Source organism: Macaca fascicularis, chromosome 14, assembly GCF_037993035.2.
Source record: "Macaca fascicularis isolate 582-1 chromosome 14, T2T-MFA8v1.1".
NCBI lineage: Eukaryota > Metazoa > Chordata > Mammalia > Primates > Cercopithecidae > Macaca > Macaca fascicularis.
In genome coordinates this window covers 6,536,127-6,555,675 of record NC_088388.1, presented here as the reverse complement: position 1 = coordinate 6,555,675, position 19,549 = coordinate 6,536,127, and the positions used below count along the sequence as shown (strand labels likewise).

At 42.8% G+C, this 19,549-nt stretch overlaps 1 protein-coding gene across 10 annotated transcripts in view; it reads right to left on the bottom strand.

Annotated features, from left to right (window-relative positions):
- CHKA (choline kinase alpha) overlaps positions 1 to 19,549 on the bottom strand; it is a 72,932-nt gene that overhangs the window by 26,463 nt on the left and 26,920 nt on the right. For 5 of the 10 annotated variants that reach the window (XR_012422977.1, XR_012422978.1, XR_012422975.1 and 2 more), the window contains exon 3: positions 6,289 to 6,342. Coding sequence is in view for 4 of the 10 variants with exons in the window: in XM_045372260.3 (XP_045228195.1) it covers positions 6,289 to 6,342 (54 nt within the window). In the remaining 6 variants the exon portion in view is untranslated. Of the gene's footprint in view, positions 1 to 6,288; positions 6,343 to 6,611; positions 6,726 to 7,375; positions 7,406 to 19,549 lie in introns of those variants that run through there. The other 5 variants (XR_012422976.1, XR_012422974.1, XM_045372259.3 and 2 more) reach the window with 2 other exon arrangements.

Here is a 19,549-nt window from a genome sequence, read left to right as displayed (position 1 = left end):
GTGGTATTTCAGCCAAAAACTCATAACCTCAATTGGGAGAAAACACTAGACAACCTGAAATTGAGGAGACATTTCCAAAATAACAGATCACTACTCTTCACAGGTATAAACATTAAAAATAACAAAAGAATTGTTACAGGCTGAAAAAGACTAAAGAGAAATAGCCAATGCAATGTTGAGATCTAACTCAATCTTGAGACAGAACAAAAGAAAATATGCACAGAAAACTTCTGAAATTCAATTCAGTTCATAGTTTAGTTGTTATTATAGTTATTATTATTATTATTTTTGGCAATGGAGTTTCACTCTGTCGCCAGTTGCCCAGGCTGGAGTGCAGTGGCGAGATCTCAGCTCACTGCAGCCTCCGCCTCCCAGGTTCATGCTATTCTCCTGCCTCAGCCTCCCAAGTAGCTGGGACTATAGGCATTCGCTACCAAGCCCAGCTTATTTTTGTATTTTTAGTAAAAACAGGGTTTCACCCTGTTGGCCAAGCTGGTCTCAAACTCCTGACCTCAAGTGATCAGCCCACCTTGGCCTCCCAAAGTGCTGGGATTACAGGCGTTTAGTTATTATTAGTGCATCAAAGTTAATGTCCTGGTTTTGACCATTGCACTGTGGTTATGTGAGATGTTCACATTAGGGAAGCTGAGTGAGCGGTGCATGGGAAATCTCTGTACTATTTTTTTTTTTCTTTTTTGAGTCAGAGTCTCGCACTGTCACCCAGGCTGGAGTGCAGTGGCACGATCTCGGCTCACTGCAAGCTCTGCCTCCTGGGTTCACGCCATTCTCCTGCCTCAGCCTCCCAAGTAGTTGGGACTACAGGTGCCCACCACCACGCCCAGCTACTTTTTTTTGTATTTTTAGTAGAGATGGAGTTTCACCGTGTTAGCCAGGATGGTCTCGATCTCCTGACCTTGTGATGAACCTGCCTCGGCCTCCCAAACTGCTGGCATTATGGCGTGAGCCACTATGACCAGCCTCTCTGTAGTATTCTTGAAATTTTTTTCTGTAAGTCTAAAATTGATATGAAATAAGAAGTTAAAAATAAGTTCATATAAAAAAGACTGAAATCAAGCAATATGACAAAATAAATGACTAATTCTGCACAGTGAGAATAAAGGTGCTTACTATACTTTCCCATGCTTTCAAACTTGTCTTCCGAAAAAGGAGACGGGGAAGTAAGAAAGCAGAGACAGGAGATACCGCCTCCAGAAATCTTGTGGGAAAGGAAGCAGGGACAGGGTGGGGCCAAGAAAAGCACGAGGCAAGTGACCACTTTATTATTTCTCATGATTCTGTGGGGTGACTGGGACTCACCTGGATGGCAGAGCGGTTGAGAAGAAACAGCCAATGAAAAAGGGGAGAGGAAGGCACAAGGGGTGAAGGGACAGGTCAAGAAGTCAGGCCCAAAAGCAGACAAGTGGAGAGTTCAACACATGCAGCCCAGGGAAGGACAGCCCTTCACAGTCAGTGGAAGACACGGGTACAAATGCAGAGGGCTTACAGGCAAAGACAGGAGAGAAGCAGCAGCTGGGGAGTGAGGTGATACTGCCTGTTCAGGGCAGGAACAGGGAGGTTTGAAAAGAAAAAGGAAGGCCTGAAACAGACCTCTCAGCTCTGGAAGGCAAACCTGGAGAAACTCAGAGGCTGCCCAGCAGTGGTGAGCGCCCACCCGAGGCTTGGCCCCATAACTGTAAGATGAAGCTGGTCCTGCCAATGATGGATTTTTCCTCTAACAATGTTCAGCTGCTTGGGTGCAGCACAGAGAAGGCAAGTGGGTGGCCGGGTTTGGCAGGGGTGGGGTTTTGTGAGATGAGTCCAGCAGAAGGCCAGTGGAGAGAGTGAGTGAGAATGTGTGGAAGGCAAGGCTCATGATGGCAGAGTGTAGCTCTTCAGCCGGGCAAGGTGAACGTGGGACGGAGGACTGAAGGAAAGCCAGGAGTCAGCCGTGTCTGGACCAGAGGTCTCAGTGGTGGTCACAGAGCCATGGCTACGGGGGTGCCAAAGTGTACTGGGAGGTCAGCAGACGGGTTGTTGAAACTGGCATGTCATCATTGGCAGGACCAGCTTCATCTTACAGTTATGGGGCCAAGCCTTGGGTGGGTGCTCACCACTGCTGGGCAGCCTACTGAGTTTCTCCAGGTTTGCCTTCCACAGCCAAGAGGTCTGTTTCAGGCCTTCCTTTTTCTCTTCATGTCAGAGAGGGCACAATTTCTGGCAATTAGGTCTGGAGCACATCCGTGAGTGGATGATGGAAGAGGAATGAGAGGAAAAGGTTGTTAGTGGATGAGGAGGTCAAGATACAGAGCCCAGAGAATGACAGCAGGAACCAAAACAAACTCAGAGGCTGAGCCATGGACTGAAATCTTCACCAAGGGATGAGAGCCGTCAGGAGGAGTCAAGGGCTAGAGCCACGGGTGTGAGCCTCACAAAACTGGGTTTTCAACACAGGAGACATGGCAGGCAGGAATGAGGAAGGAGCAAGAAGGCACCAACCCCACTAGTGGCCCTGAGGTACTTGGGAAGTGACTGAGGAAACCGCCTCCTCTGGAGAAGGCTGTAGGGCAGGGAGTCTCCTGAGACAGTGAGGCTTGGAGAAGACCATTTAGTGGAGTAAATGTTCAGAAGAGCAGGGTCTGCAGACCAAAACCGGCAACTCAAAAGGGCTCAAGTAAGAAGACAAAACCAACTCCTCCACTCTGACAACCACCTGCCTACCCTTTGACCCAAATCTCTGCCGTTTCTCGGGAGGCCCTGAGGAGGGAGAAGTGGTGCTGCTACAACTGAAGGGTCCCCTGAGGTGAAGGCATCTGAACCTGATGAGAGGAATGGACAACAGTGTGTACCAGTAGGCAAGGGTAGAACGTCTGAGACGTCCACTGGCAGCAGCCGCCACCAGCCTTCAGCAATTCTTCACTGCGTCCTGCTCTGTACCCGCTGCTGTAGTTGCAGTGGGACAGCAGGAAGCAGCAAAAGCCTGTTTTGAGTTCAGCGTCTCGTGTGAGCAAAAATCATATAATACTGAAAATTTACAGCCATAGAAAGTGCAAAGGGCCCAGGGGCAGTGGCTCATGCCTGTAATACCAACACTTTGGGAGGCCGAGGTGGGCAGATCACTGGAGGTGACGGGTTTGAGACCAGCCTGGCCAACATGGCGAAACCCCGTCTCTACTAAAAATACAAAAATTAGCTGGGTGTGGTGGCACATGCCTGTAGTCCCCAGCTACTCAGAAGGCCGAGGCACAAGAATCATGCCTCACCACCTTGGAGGTGGAGGTTACAGTGAGCCAAGATGGCACCACTACACTCCAGCCTGGGCAACAGAGCAAAACTCTGTCTCAAAAAAAGAAAAGAGAGAAAGAAAGTGAGTGCAAAGGGCTGGGCGCGGTGGCTCAAACCTGTAATCTCAGCACTTTGGGAGGCCAAAGGAGGCAGGCAGATTTCTTGAGCTCAGGAGGTCAAGACCAGCCTGGGCAATATGGCAAAACCCCATCTCTAGGAGAAATACAAAAAATTAGCCAAGCGTGGGGGCATGCACCTGTAGTCCCAGCTACTCGGGAAGCTAGGCAGGAGGATCGTTTGAGCCTAGGAGAAGGCTTCACTGAGCTGCAGTTGCACCACTGCACTCTAGCCTGAATGACAAAGTGAAACCCTATCTCAAGAAAGAAAGAAAAAAAAAATGCAAAGAAGTCTCTGGTGTTGTGAGAGCATGAAATGAAAGCCCCAACCTTGTCTGGAAAGCCAGGAGGGGCCCTGTGCAAGAAGCCCCAGCCGATCCTCATTATGAGAAGAGCTAGGGGGTGGGAAACAGGTGAAGGCCTGGAGCCAGCCAACAGAAAAGGCATCTGCAAAGGCCCAGGGCAGGGAAAAAACCACAGGGTTTAGGACAACCTGGCTGGAGGGAATGAAGGGCGGGGGAAGCAGGTTGTGAGCTGAGGCTGGAAAGATCAGCAGGGGTCAGACTACTGAGGACATGGGAGGCAAAGGCCCCCTTAACCTGGCCAGAGGTGCAGAGCGAACGTGGAAGGATCTTAAGCAAGGGGTGGACACGAGCGGGTCGGCAATTCAAAAAGATGACTATGGCAACGATAAAGGGAATAGTTTGTGGGATACAAGAGAAGAAGGCAGATGTAAGGTGCAATTCAAAGGCAATATCAACATCATGGTTAGGATGCTAGGGTAAGTGACAGCAGGATCGCGGAGGTAACACCCTGCTTTCTGGCCTGGGAACTAACTGGCTGAGCAACCAAGAAAAAGAGATCACCAGAAAGGACTAGATTTTGATTGTGCTGTGGGGGGATGTGAAGAGCCCAAGCATGCAGTGTAGGACATGGCGAGTTTGAGGGGCGTGTGAGATATCCGAGGAGAGACTGCTAGCCAATGGCATTAGTTCCAAGTCGAGGTCAGGGCTGGAGGAAAAATGCAGTGGCCCTTTGGCCTACAGATCAGGTGACTGAGGGAGAGAGGACAACATAGAAGAGGGCCTATGGTCAAACCATGGGGCACCCCAGCATGTAGACAGCCAGATCTGTACTGTGTCTCTGTGTCATGGCTACCCTCAGGAAAGGAAACATTTCAAAAGGGCGGGGGGTCATGTCAAATGCTACTGAGAAGTCAAAATAAAATGAGAACTGAAAAGTACTTTGGATTTAGCATCACGGAGGTCCTTGTGATCCAACATTTTCAGCTACCAGGATGTCCAAAGGTCTCTGTACAAAGGGCCTGGAATGGTTGACAACAGAATGTCAATCACTTCCCACCCAAGGACTTCCCAGTCACTGTCACTCCAGAGAGCACAAGTTCTAGATCTTCTAGCAGGGCCCCCAGAGCAGGACACATGCAAAACAAGCTGCTGAAACATGTGGAAAAAATATCATCACTTTCATTCCTTTTTTAGCTCAATTGTTTTAATGTCTATTTCTTGATTTTTTTTTTTTTTTTTTGCATTGGGGGGACAGTGTCTTGCTCTGTCACCCAGGCTGGAGTGCAGTGGCACAATCTGGGTTTACTGCAACCTCCGCCTCCCAGGTTCAAGCAATTCTCCTGCCTCAGCCTTCCAAGTAGCTGGAATTACAGGTGCCCACCATCATGCCCAGCTAATTTTTCTGTTTTTAGTAGAGACGGGGTTTCACCTTGTTGGCCAGGCTGGTCTTGAACTCCTGACCTCATGATCCACCTGCCTCAGCCTCCCAAAATGCTGGGATTACAGGCGTGAGCCACCACACTCAGCCTATTTCTTGGCTATTTTTATATTGATTATAAAAATTTTACAGGCCGGGCGCGGTGGCTCAAGCCTGTAATCCCAGCACTTTGGGAGGCCGAGGTGGGCGGATCACGAGGTCAGGAGATCGAGACCATCCTGGCTGACACGGTGAAACCCCGTCTCTACTAAAAAATACAAAAAACTAGCCGGGCGAGGTGGCGGGCGCCTGTAGTCCCAGCTACTGGGGAGGCTGAGGCAGGAGAATTGCGTGAACCCGGGAGGCGGAGCCTGCAGTGAGCTGAGATCCGGCCACTGCACTCCAGCCTGGGCGCCAGAGCGAGACTCCGTCTCAAAAAAAAAAAAAAAAAAAAAAAATTTTACAATTGGTAAAAGTGATGTAGCGATGTGTACGTGTATCTATATCTTAGATCCACGTATGTTGGGCATGTGTGCACATGCACCCTTCTCTGTGAGCCTGCACGTAACGGCAGAGATGCTCAAAAGGTGCTTACGCTGGGGCATGCAGACCAACACCCCAGACCCCTGCTTCTGAGGCTCCATCCATCAGTGCTCTCGGCCTCAAGCCATCTGCACATGCGAGTTTCACAGAGTGGGGTCACATTCTCTAAGACTAGGAAGAAGCTTTTCCAACTTGGGTATCATGCATAGGAAAAACACTGCTGCTTGCCCAGGGAAAAAGGGTGGTCACCAAAACCACTGGGCCGTGGGTACGACCAAGAGGGGGTGAGAAAGGCATCACAGCAGCGGCAGCCAAGGCCTCCACATTGGGTACCACACACGAATGCTCCCCTGCTGCCATCTGCCAGCATCCCATTGCTGTTTCGATTGCCATAAAGACACCAAACTTCCACAGTCTACACTCTCAGGAGGAAAGAGGAATACCCACTGCTCACTCAGTCTCTGCAAGGTGGCTTCCAATAAATATACCAAGAGCCCCTCCTGGCAGAAAGATAGATCAGGATTTTCCAAGGGTAGATAAGAGACACTGCCAAGCCCTGGAGTAGCAAAGGGTGGCTAACACCAGTTCACATCTCAAACAGATGCAGAAAGACTCAATTACTTACGTGAAATTCATTTTCTTTCTGAGCTTGTTCGGATCCCTCTTTATTACAGGATCTCTATGAATGAGAAAAAGGAAACACTTCCAGTGAGATGGGGAACACTGAACAAACACTAACTTTGCAACCACCAGAACAGTCAGGGTTTACAAAACATCACAGGTCTTTAAGGAAGATTTCTCAGCCCACCGATGTGACGGGCAGCATCTAACGCACCAGCAGCCTCCAGCACTAGTACCAACGCCTTAGAAAGTGCTTCATTGCTTTACGAGAAAAGGGATGTGCCGGTGAGACCCGATAGCTGCACGTCTCACAGCCGCCCCATGTACCTTTCACAATTTCATTGTTAGAGGAAAGTCAATAGAGTGCACTCTTCCAATCAGGCCTTCTAAAGACAAGCGGTCAGGCTGAGTCTCTCACCAATTTAGCTACGTGGTTCTCTCAAGTCAACCTGCAAGAACAGGGAGTGTAAACATGCCTGTGGACAGCTGTGGTCAGCACAGAACTCGGACAGAGAAGAAAGTGCTGTGCAGGCAGGAAACCTGGCACAAAATCTGTGCAGACATGCCCTGCCGACTCGCCACTTTCCCGGAGTAACCCCTCTAGTTCAGTCGGTCACCAGCTCAAGCTGAACTGTTCCTCCACCATAAAGAGGACTGTGTGAATTTAATAAAGTCTCTAAAATTATTTCACATATTAATATATTAAGAAATACTTTTACATCACTTTCCTCAATGAAATTGCAAATTTATGGTAACCAGGATTCTAGCAATAACAACACACTAGATCATTAACTACCATAAACAACCCTTGGGCTACATTCTTCATGGCACAGATCATACATTTTAAGAGCAACCCCCCACCCCAAATGCTTTAAAATCCTTCGTACTATCTTTAATAAGGGAATGGGGAAAAGTCAAGTCAGAAACTTGTGTCATGACAAACTTTTATACTCAAACACTGCCTCTAAAAATGTTACTTGTTACAATTAAACTAAGTCTGCTTAAGCCAGACCCAAAAGGAATCCCATAAAGGAAACCTCTTTAAAAAAATTTAATGTAACAGATTCTTGAACATCCCATGAAAAACATACCTTTCCATTCCACAGCTTTATCAAAAATACCTGTACCAAGGGTGGAAAGTGTGGACAGGAAAAAAAATGCCACGTTAAGCAACACCAGCTACTCTAGCACCAATCAAAAACCTAGTGATTTAAAGCAACCACTCATCCATCACACACTGAAATAACATTCCAGACATTTTAATGCATGTTTTGTATAAACAGTACATGTTCTATCTTACTCAATACAAAAGTAAACAAAAGAAGTACCCATGTTCATAAATCTATTTGCAAAAGACTCTTAATATTTGCACTGATACATATTCAATACTATATTTAGTATACAGTTAAGTATACTTGGTACAAAGTACAGAAAGTACAAATGGGGATTTATGATATTTTCATTTGTGTAATCTGCAGTTCTCTAATGAAAAGATGTTACACGTTAAATCCCGTTACAATGAAGGTTATAAAAATCAAAATACTACAAAAATGCTTTCAGATCTTTGCAGATGATTTGATGTGCGATGTGGTAAGCACTGGAAAGCTTCACTTCACCCTAATTCCAAATACTCTCGTGACTGCACTGTTACCTTAGACTCTGCTTTGGTGGTCGCCCCTTCCAAGCAGTCTGTAAATTCCTAATGAATAGGGACTGCATCTTTTCTTGATGTTAGTCTTCTCCCAGAGCACCAAGCAAATCTTGATGCCCACTACACTTTTTAGGCTGCATGAATAAATGAACGCTCCAGAGCGGTACAGCACGAGGCAAGTGAGCCCAAGGAGCTGCCTGGTGCCATGCAGCCAACCAGCAACAGCAAATTCCCATCCAGGATCTTGGTAACAAGGAAGCTAGCCGTGGGGTTAATTAGAAATGCCCCTTCAGAAGTCCTTGTGCTTTTTTCCCCAAAGAATAAAAAAGTTCTATGATATATTACATATTAATACTTTGCAGTATAAGCTTTAAGACAAATAAGAAAGTTTGATACTCTTCTGAAATCGTTGTAACGGGATTTGACCTGTACACAATTCTAAATGACTATGGTTATTCCTATGCTGTTGTTACTCTAACTGTATCTTCTTAGGGAGATACAGTTAATGGGTTATTTAGCCATCAGAAGTCCCTTTCCCTTATCTAATGGTGCTCTCAAAAGCAAGTTACTTCATCCAAAGTTAAAAATTGGCTGAGTCCCCAAGGCCTTGCCTTTCTTTAAACATATTGGCACTATAAGTGGTAGTAAATTCCATGATAATCTCCCCTGCCCACTCCCCCTCAGTCCACCTCCAGATGAATTCATTACTTATACCAAAAGAGCACCATTATGAAGGCAAGATGGACTTCTGCAATATCCAGCCCTCTGTTCTGTTTCCTCAGTACAGAATGTTCAGTCTCCCTAAGTCCTGTAAATAAGAAGTGTAAGACCAGGAAATCTCAAACCAAGTGGATATTCATGGAAAGGTAAGAGAAGAACTTTTTCGTCCAGGAAGACAGGAAGTTAAATACATTTTGGGGCCGGGCGCGGTGGCCCACGCCTGTAACCCCAGCACTTTGGGAGGCTGAGGCAGGTGGATCATCTCAGGTCAGGAGCTTGAGATCAGCCTGACCAACATGGTGAAACTCCAACTCTACTAAAAATACAAAAAAATTAGCCGGGCATAGTGGCACGTGCCTGTAATCCCAGTTACTCAGGAGGCTGAGGCAGGAGAATCACTTGAACCCCAGAGGAAGACGTTGCAGTGAGCTGAGATCATGCCACTGCACTCCAGCCTAGGTGACAAGAGCAAAACTCTGACTCCAAAAAATATATATATATCTATATGTATATATATAAGTATATATATAATCATCTGTGGGATTTTACTTCAGTGACATAAATTCATTTGAAGCAGATATTAAAATACATTGTATATTTAGTATGACATCAAACTTTTCTCTAACAAGTTAATAAAAATTATCTTCTATAAGTTATAAAACAAAACTAAGCTTTTTACATTTATTAGAAATTTGAACACTGGTTATTTAATATTAAGTAATTATTAAATTTTTTTAATGTGAACATTACTGTGGTCATTTTTAAAAAATCATCTTGTATAGATACAGACTGAAACATTTACAGAATAATATAACACCTGGAATTTGCTTCAAAATAACCCTGGGGGAGTAAATGAGGGAAAAGATGGAAGAAGATTGGCTGGTGAGGGGAAGATGAAGAATGGACACTAGGGTTCATTATACTCTTCTACTTTAGGGTATATCTGAAATTCCCCATAATAAAAACTTTAAAAAAATAAACATTGAAATTTCAAGACCTAAGAAATCAGAATGTCTCAATTATGCCTAAGACACCCAACTCCATAAATATACTGAAAACCACTGAATTCTACACTTAAAAGGCACATAATAATAAAAAATATATTGCCACTGGCTTCCTCCCACCTTTCTTTCCTTCCTATTTTGGGCTTAGTTTTCAAGAGAATCTTAAGTTAGAGTCATATATTCATTAGCCTGTGATGTAGGAAATAAAAGAGGCTACAGTGACGGCATTAATAAAGGAGGCGTAATTACTATTTTAAAGCTAGCTTTTAAGAGGTGAAACTTTAAAGAAAAATTTGGAGACTGGGTCTCGCTCTGTCTCTCAGGCTGGAGTGCAGTGGCAGGAATAGGGCTCACTGCAGTCTCGACTTCCCCAGGTCGAGCAATCCTCCTGTCTTAGCCTCCTAAGTAGCAGGACCACAGGCATGTGTCACCATACCTGGCCTTTTTTTTTTTTCTTGTAGAGGTGGGATCTCACTGTGTTACCCAGGCTGCTCTTGAACTCCTGAGTTCAAGTGATCCTCCTGCCACAGTCTCCCAAAGGGCTGAGATTACAGGCATGAGCTGCCATGACCAGCCTGAAAAAGATTTTTTGATTGGCCAAGAACTTTTAAATTTAAAAATGAAATTCCTGAAAGTCTAAATTATATTAGCTAGGGAGTAAAATGAAAAAATAGAGGACCTTCATTTTTACTTTAAATACTTCTATACTTTAAAAAGTGCTTAAAAGCTTGTATTATTTTTATAATAAATACATTTGGTGCAAGGTTTCAAATGTTTACTTTTCTAACAAAATTGCATTTTAAGGCTTTGGGTTTTGTTTTGTTTTTTGTTTTTGATACAGCGTCTCATTCTGTCACCTAGGCTAGAGTGCAGTGGTGCGATCTCAGCTCATTGCAACCTCTACCTCCTGGGTTCAAGTGATTCTCCCACCTCAGCCTCCTGAGTAGTTGGGATTACAGGTGTGCGCCACCACGCCCGGCTATTTAGACTTTGTATTTTAAATGAGACTATGAAAAGCAGTAAATGTTCATATTATAGAGCATGGGTTTTCAAAATCTTCTACTTCATGCTTTAAAAATAAAATGGGCCAGGCACGGTGGCTCATGCCTGTAATCCCAACAGTTTGGGAGGCCGAGGCGGGCAGATCACGAGGTCAAGAGATAGAGACCATGCTTGCCAAATGGTGAAACCCCCTCTCTACTAAAAATACAAAAATTAGCTGGGTGTGGTGATGTGCGCCTGTAGTCTCAGCTACTCGGGAAGCTGAGGCAGGAGAATCGCTTAAACCCAGGAGGCTGAGGTTGCAGTGAGCCAAGATCACACCACTGTACTCCAGCCTGGCGACAAAGCGAGACTCCGTCTCATAAAATAAAATTTTAAAAAGTCAGTAAGTAGTAAGACAACTCCAGGACCAAGAAGGAAGAGACATCCCTTTATCGTATTTTGTGTTATATGATTTTAGGATTCAAAAACCTACTTTAAGTTACCTAATGTTCCACAATACAGCAGGTGTATTTCTTTTAACCTATTGAAGCCATCAGACAGAATAAACTTACTTGGCCAGTACTTAATGAAAGACTTCTCTAATACTGAGGGAAGTAGGTTTATGACTAAATGAATAAAGCCCCACTGGGAGATGAAACAAACCAGCACCTCAGTTTTCTCTAGAGTCTGTGCATAGTAAGAATTGGTGAAAGTGGCATAAAGAAAGTGTCGTTAAGTCACATAGAGCTATCATTTAAATGTCATTTAAAACATCTTTAACATCTGAAACATTTATCTTCAAAGTGTCTTTAAAGGTCCACTACCTACATGAGCTGCTTGTGAGACAGATTTTAAAAAGTGATGAATCAGCTACAAAGAACACCATGTCATCAACAGCAAAATAAATTGGAAATGCTATTTAAGAAACCAAATCATTATTGATTATGGATAATATAATATGAGCCAGGCACAGTGGCTCACGTCTGTAATCTTAGCACTTTGGGAGGCTGAGGGGGGAGCAGATCATTTGAGGTCACGAGTTCAAAACTATCCTGGCCAACATGGTGAAATCTCTTCTCTACTAAAAATACAAAAAAATTAGCCAGGCCTGGTGGCAGGCGCCTGTAATCTCAGCTATTTGGAAGGCTGAGGCGGGAGAATGGCTTGAACCTGGAAGGCGGAGATTGCAGTGAGCCAAGATCGCCCCACTGCACTCCAGCCTGGGCAATAGAGTGAGACTTCATCTCACACACGCACAAAAAAATCATAATACAGAATAGAAACAGGTACTGTTAAATATAATGGTGGCTGCTGAACTAAAATGATATACAAATGAGAGTACAGGTTTTTTGTAGAAAAAAATTTGTGCCATCCATTTTTTAATAGAAAAAAAGAAAAATACATACAAAAAAAGAAAACTAAGAAACATGGATAACATTCTCTTCTTCCTACCACTCCTTCCTCACCAAAAAATAACTAAATGGATCATTCACCTTACTGTCTCTTTTAAAGGCTTTACATAAAACAGTAAATTGATTGTGACCTTTTAAAAATGTTTTGAGACCTATAAACAAATAAGTAAGAATAATCCTTTCTGGGCACGGTGGCTCATGCCTGTAATCCCAGCACTTTGGGAGGCCAAGGTGGGAGGATCACCTGAGGTTGGGAATTTGAGACCAGCCTGACCAACATGGTGAAACTTTGTTTCTACGTAGAATACAAAAATTAGTCAGGTGTGGTGGCGCATGCCTCTAATCCCAGCTACTCAGGGGACTGAGGCACAAGAATCGCTTGAACCTGAGAGGCAGAGGTTGCAGCAAGCTAAGACCATGCCATTGCACTCCAGCTTGGGCGACAGAGTGAGGCTGTCTCAAAAAAAAAAAAAAAAAAAAAAAAAAAAAAAAAAAAAAAAAATTCCTACTCAAAAAAAAAAAAAAAAATCCTAGACTTAATTTCTAGGATATCTAAATTTTGGTCTGGGAAAATAATCCATCTTTCTACTAATCTGGTATTACCTTCCTGAGCTGAGTACTGAACAACTCCCAGGCCATCGTATTCACCCTGAGAACAGGAGCATGTGGTACATCATTCGGATTCAATTCAGTAGCTGTGATGCCCATTTGGTCTTGGAGTGGCATGCTTCTTTACTGGGTAGCCCGTGGCTTCAGAGACCCTTAATACCCACCCTGGTCATCTCACCACACTCAACCCTCTAGGAGAGAAATGATTTTTAATACAGGGGTGGCAGCTGTTATAATCCCTGGCCTGCCGAGTCCCTGTTGACGATGCAGCTATGTTCCATCTCAGGAGAGGTGGGGCAGGAAAAAGCCTGAGAACCATGACTCTATAGAATGTGTTCAATTCTACAGAATTGAAAGAGTTATGCAACTCTTTCAATTAACATTTGGTTTCTTTGCAATATGTTTTCCTCTCAGAGTTATCATGGACCCTAACCTTATTTCTTCCTGATTTCTATGAAAAAAATGAAATCATCCTGTATTTATTGCTTTTATGGCTTCTTACAGCACTTTCTTGAACTCCTGACCTCAGGTGATCCGCTCGCCTCAGCCTCCCGAAGTGCTGGGATTACAGGCATGAGCCACCACGCCCGGCAACTTATAGCACTTTCTGAAAACATTTTACAGAACACATTAAAATGTGAGATCTCATGCAATGATTTAAAGTATAGCTTATGTTATTATCTAAAGAGCACATATGAATTACAAGAATTTAAACAGATAAGTGATTTCTAACATTTTATGGTAGTCTCTAGAGTGTCTTCAATTATCCCAAGGACCAATCTAAAACAAACTTGATCTTTTTGGACACTAATAATTTCAAAATTGGATGACTTGATGAACATCCCTAGGAAACTAGAACTTCTAAAACATTTTAAGCAACATAAGCCAATAGAAAGACAGGTGAGTGGAAACCCAGGTTTTTAAAAGGCCCATTTCGGCCAGAAGCGGTGGCTCATGCCTGTAATCCCAGCACTTTGGGAGGCCGAGGCGGGTGGATTGCGAGGTCAGGAGATCAAGACCATTCTGGCTAACACGGTAAAACCCTGTCTCTACTAAAAATACAAAAAATTAGCTGGGCGTGGTGGTGGGCGTCTGTAGTCCCAGCTACGCAGGAGGCTCAGGTAGGAGAATGGCGTGAACTCAAGAGGTGGAGGTTGCCGTGAGCTGAGATCGCGCCACTGCACTCCAGCCTGGGCAACAGAGCGAGATTCCATTTCCAAAAAAAAAAAAATAAAAGAGGCCCATTTCAGGAAGTTCTCAAAATGTATGTCTGATCCAGGGCAACCTGCTGACCCAATACTCCCCAGACTTCCAAGACTAAATAAAATACCTTCCCTCTAAGTATCCCAAGGGTTGACTTGTAAGCAACACCTTTACAGGAAGTGTGCTTCACTACATCAGATCAGCACTGCAGAGCTCCCTAAGGTCTCAGGTACCCAGTGTATGAAAGCACACTGACTGGTAAGGACAAAGAAGAAGGTTTGTTTCTAATTCTGACCAAAATATCAAAATATATATGGTGTTTCCTTAATGCTGGAAGTGGTATGAAGGAAGAACTTGATTACTTCAATTAAGTTATCACGTTGAGGCCCATAAACTTCTAAAATGCCTAAATTTTGTCATTTTCTACTGAGGAAACAGAAGAAAGGAATCTGATTTGCTTTGGACAAAAAAAAAAAGTGATATATTTATTACACAACATTCTGAAATCTTAATCACTGTACCTCTTTAAGCACAGCACAAACTGTAGCTGGTGCTACTTAACAAGCATTACAACTTTCTTTTTTAAAAGCAATTCTTGAATCCAAGAACTAAAAGAAAGAAATTAAAGCTGTAGAGAATGCTCCAACTTCAGAGGTCTCATACTATACCGTGAATCGTGTCTGTCACCTGGAAACCAGAGTGCTCCAGGCACGATCGCATGGACAAGCCTGCAGCAGAGAACACATGCACATACAGCTAAAGTGGTACATTACCCCCAACGCCCTTCACTCCACCCAACATAAAGACATTCCTTCCCAAAGAGGGGTGGGCTGCGGTCAAACCATCGTTCCATGGACCAGAAATCCGCATTGGCTTCATGCTATAAATCCCAAACATTTAATACCAGCAAGACAAAGACACTTTGAATATGTAAAAATTAGACATAGTAGTCTGTGGTTTATTTGGTTATCAAAAGAAGGCACCAAAGCAGGTATGGAAGGACTATTGGTAGTAATTTGGCAACTATCTTGGGAGAGTATCAGCTAAAGAAATGTTAGGTTAGCCCAAATGGGAACACACAACACGAGAAAAATGTTTCACTTCTGAGAGGGAAGTTTTGACTGCCTTAGGAATAAAGAATTAAACCATACTCAAAAGTATAATGGAATTTTTTTTAAAGCAGCGTGAACATGACAACTTCAATTCCTAATGATCCTAATACAATGAGGAAAAAAGTGACAATTCACAGAATTCAGTTACCAGGGACATAATTCCTTCAAGGAGTACCAGCAATACTGGTCTTTGCATGGTGTGACCTTAGTAGCATAAAGAAATACTTTTTAGCAGCTGATTTCTCAGTAGCCAGTAGTTTAATATTAACTATTTATGAGTTATCCATATTTTATTGTGGCTTAATTTTTAATTAAACTGGGGCTAAGAGAAAACAGGGAGGAAGACATTTGTTTTCTAGATTCAAAAAGGACGGTGTCTCAAATTTTACTCTTTTGAGTTGCTAATACATATCTGCGTTGTGCCTTGATGCCTTTATTATGGTTAGTACTCAAACAAGCACTAATATTAGCCTTCTATTACTCAAAAAACAAACAAAAACAATTTTCCAGACAACATTCAAGAGAGATCTTTGATGTGTATTATAAACATTCATGCCTGTGAGACCGCTCATAACGGTGAGGCCAAATCTCTCCATTCATGCACAGAAGGAAGTGGCTTAACACAGAGTCACTGTTCTGACAGAGGAAGGGACAAAGCAATCCTCTGAGACTTCAGCCAACTGGCACAGGTTACATTGAAGGAACAATACGTACTGACATTTGTGTCTTCCACAATTCATGATAAATAAGCAAACTGGTTATTTGTAATCAGCCAAACTTGCTTCTCTGAAAAGGCTGCTACTGGACGTTGCAGAGCTCATGTTCCTTCCCAGTATCAGAAAGGAAAAAAATCAAGTTACATTTATAGCTAATTTTATACATTTACGCTCTCTTCTAGCAATTCTATCTCTTTCCACAATGCAAAGGCTGACCTATTCCCAAAACTTCTATTAAATTATCCTCCTTTAGCTCAGGGTAGTTTCACAGTCGAGTTTGGTTTTCATAATCTATGCAGCTAATGAAAATAACCTCATTTCCATTAAAATTAAAGATAGTCTATGTAAAACAGACACTAAATTATATTGACATGCATTACTTTAAGATCAGACCAATATTTTTATGTTTAATAATTTCCTACAAATAATATTCTATAGCTGTGTGTGTCTTATCTTGTTCATATTTTCAAAAGGACCCATTCTTGACCTTGACAAACACAGGAATTTTCATAAGCACCCTAAAACTAACATAAATCCTAAACAAAAACTCCAGGATACAGTCAGGAAGTCTGCTTCTGTCTCATCTTAGATAGAAATAGAGGTTAGAAGAGACAGATGTTTGTGGGACAGAAGCTGTGGGGCCGAACCCAATCAAAGTTTTACCTTGGCTTTTTGGCACTTAACCCTTAGAGAACTGTACCAAAGAGCAGTCATTTCAGTGTCACTATGGAAATAAAGGAAATTAGACATCTTACAATGCCAAGATGAAGAAAAATGAGAAAGCTGAGAATCATCTAGTTATTTTAAACCAAGTCACCTGTAAATCATTTGCAGATCAAAGAACGTGTAAAATGTTACCACCTCTGATTCTCACAGAAGTAAAATGTTCAAAAGCTTAAAACAAGGAAGGGAAATAGAAAGAAGGGACATACTAAACTAAATCTGTCATATAATTAAGCAAAAATGCAAAATACTCTGAGAAAACACATAGGCCTATTATTTGTGCAGTAGTCTTTTTTTTTTTTTTTTTTTGAGACGGAGTCTTGCTCTGTTGCCCAGGCTGGACTGCAGTGGCCGGATCTCAGCTCACTGCAAGCTCCGCCTCCCGGGTTTACGCCATTCTCCTGCCTCAGCCTCCCGAGCAGCTGGGACTACAGGCGCCCGCCACCTCGCCCGGCTAGATTTTTGTATTTTTTTAGTAGAGACGGGGTTTCACCGTGTTAGCCAGGATGGTCTCGATCTCCTGACCTCGTGATCCGCCCGTCTCGGCCTCCCAAAGTGCTGGGATTACAGGCTTGAGCCACCGCGCCCGGCCTTGTGCAGTAGTCTTCAATTAACATTTTTCCAAGGAGTGAATTCTAGCCCACCTTGAAGGATGCTACAGCTGCTTTTGTAAAGTTGGCTTGGGAGATACCAGTTATATTTGTATAAATACACACACATGTATAGGATGTGTGTATGCTTTCCTATGAGGTAGAGCAAAAAGAAGGAAAGCAGAAGATTTGAGTCACACTATATTTAATTCTCTCTTTAACCCTTAATTTTATGAAAGTAATGTGATTTATTATTTGGGGCTCTGTATTTGCTCAGTCACATCTCTCAATTAATGCAAATCTTGACAATTTATTATCAATCCTAACAATTTATCATAAATTCTGGCTTTTTTTTTTTTTTTTTGCTGTGATAGGAACAAAACCCTCACTGTAGACCATAAATATCTCCTTCCATTGTAGGCCAGATTCATTCTAAAGAGTTGGCTATACATCAGCAATTTCATCACACCTAGACCGCAGCAAAAATAAATAATAGAAACTTTAAAGCTGTTGAAAATATTTGGAAAGGAATTTAAAATCCCTGGCACAGTGTGTGGCAGCTCAGCTCCTAAAGCACACAGCAGCTGTTGCCTGGCTCGCATCTTAGAAGCTTCTAAGCCTGCTCTTTACTTTCCTTCTTTTGTACCTTAGCCATCTTTTGGAGTTGTTGATTTTGGTTCCCCTCCTCATGTTGTCACAGTACTCCCAATGACCAGCACTCTCCAATGGCCATTAATATCTGAAACTCTTAACTGGCAACAAGTATGCCTGCTAAACTCCGCAGAGCTAGGAAACCAAATATATTGAACTCTGTGACTCTAGGCTTCATGGTTTACTAAGTTTAAACTACAACCAAAAAAGTGTGCTTGAACTAAGGACTTGAACAACTGAATAATTACATTGAAAATACAGATTCCCACCTACAAAACAAAGAAATTGTTTTTTTCCAACAAAAATGAGTTTGTTGTCTATGTCAACTGTCAGATTGTCAGAGGTATGCTTATTATCCATGTAGAAAACTACTAATTTCCCTTCCGGTTTTTTTTGTTTTTGTTTTTTGAGACGGGTCTCTCTCTGTCCCCCAGGCTGCAGTGCAGTGGCATGATCTTGGCTCACTGCAACCTCCACCTCCTGGACTTAAGGGATCTTCCCACCTCAGCCTCCAAAGTTTCTGGGGAACCACAGGCACATGCCAGCACGCCCAGCTAATTTTTTATAGAGACAGGGTTTTGCCATGTTGCCCAGGCTGGTTTCAAACTCCTGGACTCAAGTAATCCACCTGCCTTGGCCTCCCAAAGTGTTGGGATTACAGGAGTGAGCCACCATGCCCAGCCCTAATTTCCCTTTCTATCCAAGGTGCTTTCAAGTATGGTTTCACCTTACATCAGTAGATATAGCTTCAGGAATGGAAACTCATTTAACATTTGCCTAATAAAAACATAATTGAGAAGCTAAACGTGGGGTACCTCCCCCCAAATTGTAATTATATGTAAAACATACTCTATTCTATTAGTTTGGTAAGAGTCAATTACATTTTAAGTGGCTTAAATAATTCTTTTTATTTTTCTTAGTTACTTAATAGTCTTTTTTCTTTGAAATAAATTAGGACATAGAATTCTGTTCAAACAAATTTTATTTCCACACATTTCTACTGTATTTAACTACTGTCAGGTACTACTTCCACAATGCTAAAATTTCAAAATGGAAAAAAGACTAACAATAAATAATAATAAAGATAATGAATCTTTATTAGAGGAAGGCTAATTGCCAAGTTGTAGGCTATGCTGCAGCTGGCTTTTACTAAGTGACTCATATAATAAACCAGAACATTCTCGAGCTGGGCTGTCCAACACAGTGGCCACGAGCTACATGTCACTACTTTAATTTAAATTAATTAAAATTAAAAACAATTTAAAATTCAGTTCAACAGTCACACTTGCCACATTCCACATATTCATTACTGACATGTGGCTGGTGACGAGTGTATCAGACAGCACAGATGCAGAATACTCCATTACTCCCATCACTGTAGCACTGCTCTAGAGCACAGGATTGAACTCCTAGGTTAGTCTAGCCCGCAGAGGAGCACCTTGTAACACATTTAAAATGCTTCTTATTTAAGTTAGAAATGAAAGCCTCATAAATCAGATTTAAATAATAGTTTTATATCACATGTAATTTCAGCAGCTATTATTTTAAAAGTGTTGTATAAATGCAAAACACACAAAATAGCAGAAATGGGACTTAACTGTTGCAGAATCTAAACAGTCCTCAAAGGAAAAATGACTATCAAGACATACCAGGCCAAGCGCAGTGACTCATGCCTATAATCCTAGCATTTTGAGAGGACTAGACGGGCGCATCACTTAAGCCCAGTAGTTTGAGACCGTCCTGGGAAACATGGTGAAACCCTGTCTCTACAAAAAATACAAACATTATCTGGGTGTGGTGGCTCACTCCTGTAGTCCCAGCTACTCAGGCGGCTGAGCTGGGAGGGTCACCTGAGCCCAGGAGGTCGAGGCTACAGTTAGCCATGGTTGT